The 7674-nt window shown below is 49.5% G+C and overlaps 1 protein-coding gene and 1 pseudogene across 1 annotated transcript; both read right to left on the bottom strand.

The window, feature by feature from the left end:
- Window positions 1-6484, bottom strand: part of LOC102825807 — an 82766-nt pseudogene extending 76282 nt beyond the window's left edge.
- Window positions 6485-7251: 767 nt separating this feature from the next.
- On the bottom strand, window positions 7252-7674 carry LOC102825428 (leucine-rich repeat-containing protein 37A3-like). The gene has a single exon (XM_006872199.1). The coding sequence runs from the start codon at window positions 7672-7674 to the stop codon at window positions 7252-7254; it is 423 nt and encodes a 140-aa protein (XP_006872261.1).

Genomic DNA, 7674 nt, shown 5'->3' with positions numbered 1-7674 from the left:
TGGCCCCACTAGTTCTCTGAGAGTGTCCACCCTTTGAGTGGGTCTGCTCAAGCCCTGCTAAGTTCTGCAGTGGGCAGGGCCGTCCCTGGGTAGGAGCCCAGAGCAGGCGGGTGGAAGTTCAAAATGCTCATAACTCCTCAATAGTTTGATCCTTCAAAAAAAAAAAAAAACAAGTTCATAAAGTTGCAGCCTAATGTTTTATGTTTGCCCAAAAGCTGTCTGTCTACCAGGTGGGGGTCCCAATTTGTGATACCACCCCCTAATTTCTCCCGAGCCCACGTACCTGTGCTGCCCAGTCAGGGAAGCGCCGGAAGTTGTGTTTGTTTTTTTTAAAAGGGCAAGGAAAAGTAAAAGGACAATCATAAGTAAAAGACCAGAAATATGGGCACAATAGTAAGGAGGAGACTGAATATAAGGCAAAGTTGACATACAAAAGTCAAAAAAGAAAGTTGCTCAAGGAGCTCTGGTAGCGTAGTGGTTACGAATCAGGCTGTGAAACTTAAGGTTAGCAGTTCGAAATTACCAGCTGTTCCGCGGGAGAAAGATGAGGCTTTCTGCTCCCGTAAAGATTTACAGCCTCAGAAACCCTGTACAGGGTTGTTATGAATTGGTTCCGATTCCATGGCACATCACCACCACCACCAACCTGGGTTGAGAAGACAAGGAAGCCCAGAAAGACCTCAAGGAGACAGCTGTTAAGTCAAGCCAGGTGCAGAGAACAAATGAGGGAAAACCATTCTTACAAGACAGTGAAGGTGCCATTGTACATGGTGGGCTCTGGCACAGGCACTCTGTGGAGCCTCTTTTCTGGGTGGAGGCCTGTACAGGACAGTGTCTCATTTTGGCAGATACATAGCTCACATATGTTACTGTTCCTTCTATTGGTGTCACTCGGGTGTGATATAAAACAGCATTATGTTCGTGTTGCTTAGTTAAAGTCATTTGTGCCCTTTTTGGTGTGTAATATATAATGGCATTCTGTTCTTGTTGCTCAGCTAAAGTCATTTCTGTCCTTTCTGGACTGTGATGTGTGATGGACTGCTGTTTCTGTTGCTCAGTTAGAGCAGTCCTTTCTGGGGCGTAATTTACAGAATGCACCAATACATGCTGAGTCGCTGGGGAGGAAATAATTTCTTCAGATGGTTGCTGAGTTACAGTCAGTTCTAGATTCAAAGTTTGAACTGTACCTTGCTTTGGAGGAGATGTAGTTGTCTGCAGGGCTGTAGAATGTTCAATCTCCATAGTGGGTTCTGGAGGTATGGTAAGCTCTAAATCCAAAGGTTGAACTGTACCTTGCTTTGGAGGAGATGTGGTTGTCTGCAGAGCTATAGAATGTTCAGTCTTCATAGTGGGTTCTGGAGGTATGGTAAGCTCTAAATCCAAATGTTGAACTGTACCTTGCTTTGGAGGAAGTGTGGTCTTCTGCAAGGCTTAGAGTATTTGACCTCCATAGTGGCTTCTGGAGCGATGGTAAGCTCTAGATTCAAAGGCTGAGCTGTAACTTGCTTTGGAGGAGCTGTGGTCTTCTGCAGGGTTGTAGAATGTTAGACTTCTATTGTGGGTTCTGGAGACATGGTAAGCTCTAGACCTAAAGATTGATCTGCAACTGTCTTTGGAGAAGGAGCTGTGGTCTTCTGCAGGGCTGTAGAATGTTGCACTTCTGTAAGGGGCTCTGGAGAAACAGTAAGCTCCAAATCCAAAGGCTGAATGGTTACTTGCTGTGGAGGAAATGTGGTAATCTGCAGGGCTGTAGAATGTTTAATCTTTGTAGTGAATTCAGGAGTTATGGTAAATTCCAGGTCAGAAGGTTGATCTGTAACTTTAGTCAGATTTGGATACTGAGCCTGAACCTGGTCAGGAGGTAGAAATGTCACCTCGGGGTGATCAGGAGAAGTTGTCTTCTCCATAGTGGGTTCTGGAGTTGTGGTAAGCCCCAGGTTCACAGGCTTAACTGTGACATTTGGTAAGTTTGAATGTTGAGCTTGAATTTGACCTGTAGGTGGAACTGCCACCTCATGATGCACTGGAAATTGAGTTACAACTTCCTCAGGTGGCTCTGGAGGCTGAGTTGGGGTTCTCTTGACTGGTTTGAGAAGGTTCAGCCTCAGTTTTGTATTCTGGAGATATGGTAAGCTCAAGATCCACAGTTTTACCTGTGACACTGGCCAAGTTTGAATGCTGAAATTTATCTTGACTTGTAGGTGGATCTGTCACCTCATAATGTGCTGAATGTTGAGCTACAAAACCCTTAGCAGGTTTTTGAGGGTGACTTAGAGTTTCCTGCTTGGTTGGAGTAGACTCAACCTCTGTATTAGGTTCTGGAAATATGGTAAGCTCCAAGTCCAATGGAACTGTGGTCTTCTTTAGGGTTGTAGAACACTCAACCTCTGTAATGGGTTCTGAAGTTATGGTAAGCTCCAGATCTACAGGCTTAATGGTAACTTTGGGTAAATTTGAGTGCTTAGCTTGATCCTGACCTGCCAGTGTTGTTGGAGAAAGTTCATCCTCCATATTGGGTTCTGGAGTTATAATAATCTCCAAGTGCGGTGGTTGAACTGTGACTTCAGTCAGGTTTGGCTGCTGAGCCTGTACCTGCTCTGGATGTACAAGTGTCACCTCAGGGCAATTTGGAGAAGTTGTGGTCTTCTGTAGGGTTGTAGAATGTTCACCTTCCATAGTGTGTTCTGGGTTATGGTAAGGTTCAGGTCAATATGTTGAGCTGTAACGCTGGGCAAACTTAAGTACTGAACTTGATATTAGCCTATTGGTGGAATTGTCACCTCATCGAACACTGGATGTTGAGCTACACCCTCATTAGGAGGTTCCAGAGGTTGAGCTGGGGTCTACTGTTGGGTTGTCAAAGATTTCACCATCTCAGTAGGGTCTGAAGGCTGTGTTGGAGATTCCTGCTGGATTGAAGATTCCACCTCATTAGTAGGCATAGGAGGCTGATATGGAGTCTCCTGCTGGACTGCAGAAGACTCCATCTCTTTACGGGGCTCTGAAGGATGCACTTGTACCTCCTTCTGGGTTGGAGAAGGCACAGCTTCCTTAGAGGGCTCAGGAACCTGAGGTGGGACTTCTTCAGGGGTGGAGAAGGCTCTATTTCACCTGAAGGTGAAACTGGGACTTCTTGCTGGATTGTAGAAAGTTCAACTTCTTTAGGGGCTTCTGCAGGCAGGGCAGAGGCTGCCTGTTGGGCTGGAGATGGTTGGTTATTCTCAGAGGACTCTGGAGGTAGAGCTGGAGACTCCATCTGGACTGGAGAAGGTTCTACCTCCTTAGGGGGTTCTGGAAGTGCAGTTGGCATCTCCTGCTCTGCATTTGAAGGGGGCTCTTTAAATGGAGTAGGTGTTTCCTGCTGGACTGGAGAAGGTTGGCCTACTAATTCAGGGGGCTGTGGAGGTGGATTGGAGACCTCCTGCTGTACTGGATATAGTGTCCCATTAGGCAGTTCTGGAGACTGAGGTGGAATCTCCTGAGCAGGAGAAAGCCCAACTTCTTTAGGAGGCTCTGTAGGCTGAAATGGGACCTCCTGTTGAGTTGAAGAAGATTCCACCTGCATAGAGGACTCAGGAGCCTGAGTTACAACTCCCTGCTGAAGTGGAGAAGGTTCAATTTCCTTAGGGGGCACTTGAGGCTGAGATGGGATCTCCTGCTGAGTTGGAGAAGCTTCTACCAGCATAGGTGGCCCAGGAGATGAGTGGAGAATCCCTGCTGGACTGGAGAAGATTCAAATTCCTTAAGGGGCTCTAGAAGCTGAAATGAGGCCTCTTGCTGGGTTGGAGAAGGTTCTATCTGCATAGGAGGCTCAGGAGACTGAACTGGGCTCTCTTGGGCTGAGAAGGCTCAACTTCCTTAGGGGGGACTGGAGGCTGAGATGGGGCCTCTTGCTGAATTGGAGATGGCTCTGCCTGCATAAGGGGCTCAGGAGATTGAGTTGGGGCCTCCTGCTGGGCTGGAGAAGGCTCTATTTCCTTAGGGGGCTCTGGAGGCTGAGATGAGGCTTCCTGATGGAATAGAGAAGGTTCAGTTGGAGGTTGGGATGAAGCCTCTAGCTGGGTTGGGGAAGGTCCTGCCTCTGTAGTGGGTTGTGAAGTTATATTAAGCTCCATATCCAGATGTTGAACTGTGGGCAATGTTGGATACTGAACTTCATTCTGACCTATAGGTGCAACTGCTTCATGGTTCCATGGGTGTTGACTGACAACTTCTGTAGGAGGCTCTGAAGTCTCAGGTGGGGTCTGCATGGTTGAAGGAGGTTCATCCTCCTCAGGTTCCTCTGGAAGCTGAACTGGGGCTTCTTGCTGGCCTGAAGGAAGTTGGACCTCTTCAGTGGGATCTGCAGGCTTTGTTGGGTCCTCCTCCTGGGCTGGAGAAGGTTCAACCTTCTCAGTGGACTCTGGAATCTATGATGAGCCTTCTTGATGGTTTGGAGAAGATTCATCCTCTGTAGGATGCTCTGGAGTTTGAGTTGGGGCCACCAGCTGGCTTGGAATCAGTTCCATCTCATCAAGGGGCTCTGGAGTTTGAGTTGGGTTTGGAATAGGTTTGGAATAGGTTCCATCTCATCAAGGGGCTCTGGAGATTGAGTTGTGATTTCCTGCTGGACTGGTGCTGGAACCTCTGTAGTGGCTTCTGAAGTTATGGTAAGCTCCATGTCCATAGGTTTAACTGTGACATTGGGCAACATTAGATGATGAGCTTCACTTTGTCCTGGAAGTAAAACCATCACCTCATGATGGCCTCCTGGTTGATTTAAAACCTCTGTAGGGGGCTCTGGAGGTAGTGATAGGTCCTCCTGCTCGGTTAGAGAAGCTTCATCCTTAATGGGATCAGGAGGTTGTGTTGGGTCATCCCATTGAATTGATGAATGTTCAACCTCCTCAAGGAGTTCTGAAGGCTGAGATGGGTCCTCCTGCTGGATAGGAGACATTTCATCCTCCTTATTGAGCTTTCTAAGCTGTGGTGGGTCCTCCTACTCAATTATAAAACACTGGGAATCATCAGGAGGATCTGGGTTCTCTTGTAGGGCTGAAGATTTGATCTCCTTACGTGGATCTGGAGGTTGAGCTAGGATTTGCCCCTCAGTTGAAAAAAGCCCTATCTCCTCAGGGGACTCCGGAGGCTGAATTGGGGCATCTCTTTGTGTTGGAGAATGATACTTGAGACAAGACTGAATGCTGAATTTGTGGAGGACCTGGAGGTTGAAATGCCACTTCATCATGCAATGAAGGTAAAGTTAAAACCACATTTGGGGGCTCTGGTGCCTGAGCTAGGTCCTCCTGATGGGTTGGAGGTTTGACCTCTTCAGGAGGATGAATTGGTGAAGGCTCAACATTTTCCTGAGTCTTTGATGACTGAACTGGAGACTCCTGTTTCATTGCAGATTTCCCCTTCTCAGAAGGAGTCTCTGGTGGTTGAGGTGGGACAGCATGCTGGGTTGGACATGAATGAACCTCCTTAGTGGGTTCTGAAGGTAGGGTCAGCTGCATATCAGCAGGCTTAACTGTAACATTGGGCAAGTTTGAAACATGAGGCTGGGTTGGGGCCTCCTGCTGAGCGGGAGAAGATTCCACCTCTTCAGGGAGTTTTACAGGCTGATGTGTGCCCCTTTGCTGTACTGAAGAAGCCTGAACAGGGGCCTCCTCCTGGGTGCCAGAAGGTGTGGTTTCCTCAGAGGGCTTTGAAGGTTTAGCTGGCAATTCCTGCTGAGTCTGAGAAGGTGCAATACCCTCAGAGGGCTTTGAAGGCTGTGCTGGGGCCTCATGCTGGTTGGAGGTTTAACCTGAGGAGGTTCAGGAGGTTGTGCTGGGGTTTCCTGCTGGCCTGGAGTTTCACTCTCCTCAGGGAACTCTGGAGATGCAGCTGGGGCCTCTTGCTCTGTTGAAGGAGGTTTAATTTCTTCAGGGAGACTTAGAGTCTCACCTGGAAACTCCTGGTGACTTGCAGAAGGTTCAATACCCTCAGATGGTTTTGGAGGCTCTCCTGGAACTTCCTGCAGCACTGGAGAAAGTTCTACTTCCTTAGGGAACTCTGCAAGTGGAACAAGAGCCTCCTGCTCAGTTGGAGGTTTGAACTCATGGGGAAGCGGAGGAGACAGTGTGGGGGCTTCTTGGTGGACTGGAGAAGGTTCCACTTCTTCAGGAAGCTCTGGAGGGAGATCTGGGGCATCTAGCTGGACTGGAGATGGTTCAATCTCCTCAAAGTGTTCTAGTGCTGCACCTGGGGCTTCCTGTTGGCCAGGAGAAGTTTCCACCTCCTCAGAGGGCTTTGGAGGCTGTGCTGAGGCCTCATGCTGTATTGGAGAAGGTCCAAACTCCTCAGGGGGCTCTGAAGCCTGAGATGGAGCCTCCTGTAGCCCTGGAGAAGGCTCTAGCTCCTCTGGAGATATTGGAGGCTGTGTTAGGGCTTCCTGCAGGACCGGAGAAGGTTCAAAGTCCTCAGAAAGCTGTGGAGGGTGAGCTGGGAATTCCTGCTGCATTGGATAAGGCTCAAACTCTTCAGGATGCTCTGGTGAGGTGAAGACTCCGGCTGGACTGGAGAAGGTCCCACCTCCTTGGAGGGCTTTGGAGGGTGAGCTAGAATCTCCTGCTGGACTGGAGAAGGTCCCACCTCCACAGGAGACTTAGGAGGGTGAGCTGGAGCCTCCTGCTGGACTGGAGAAGGTCCCACCTCCACAGGGGACTTAGGAGGGTGAGCTGGAGCCCCCTGCTGGACTGGAGAAGGTCTCACCTCCTTGGAGGGCTTAGGAGGGTGAGTTGCTGCCTCCTGCTGGACTGGAGAAGTTCCCACCTCCACAGAGGGTTTTGGAGGGTGAGCTGGAAACTCCTGCTGGACTGGAGAAGGTCCCACCTCCTCGGAGGGCTTTGGAGGGTGAGTTGCTGCCTCCTGCTGGACTGGACAAGGTCCCACCTCCACAGAGGGTTTTGGAGGGTGAGCTGGAACCTCCTGCTGGACTGGAGAAGGTTCAACCTCTTCAGAGGCCTTTGGAGGGTGAGCTGGAGCCTCCAGCTGGCCTGGAGAAGATCCAACCTGCTGGGGAGGCTTTAGAGGCTGTGCTAAGGCTTCCTGTTGGACTGGAGAAGGCTCAGCTTCCTCAGTGGGCTTTAGAAGGTGATCTGGGACATCTTGCTGTTCTGGAAAAGGCTCAACCTCTTCAGAGGGCATCTGAGATGGAGCTGTGGCCTCCTACTGAGTTGGCAGTTTAACTTCTTGGGGAAGTTTTAGTGGCTGTGCTAGGCCTTCCTGCTAAGTTGGACATAATGGAACTTTCTCAGTAGGCTCTTGAGTTAGGGCAAGCTCCACATCCACTGGTTTAATTGTGACACTGGGCAAGGTTGAATGATGAATTTGATTCTGCCCTGGAGGTTGAAGAGTCATCTCATGATGCACTGAACTTGGAGTTGGAACTACCTCAGGTGGCTGTAGAGACTGAGTCTGGGCCTCCTGCTCAGTTAGCGATGGCTCACTCTCCTCAAGTACTTCTGGAGTCTGAAATGGGGTTTCCTGTTGCACTGGAGAAGGTTCTACTTTATGAGGAGGTTCTGAAGGCTTAGATGGGACCTCCTCTGGGACTGGAGGTTTAACCTCTTCAGTGGTCTGCAAAGTCTCAGCTGGGCCTTCCTGCTGGAGTAGAAATGGTTCCATCTCCGTAGGGGGCTCTAGAGGCAT

Source organism: Chrysochloris asiatica, unplaced genomic scaffold, assembly GCF_000296735.1.
Source record: "Chrysochloris asiatica unplaced genomic scaffold, ChrAsi1.0 scaffold00186, whole genome shotgun sequence".
NCBI lineage: Eukaryota > Metazoa > Chordata > Mammalia > Afrosoricida > Chrysochloridae > Chrysochloris > Chrysochloris asiatica.
This window is presented reverse-complemented; position numbering and strand designations above follow the sequence as displayed.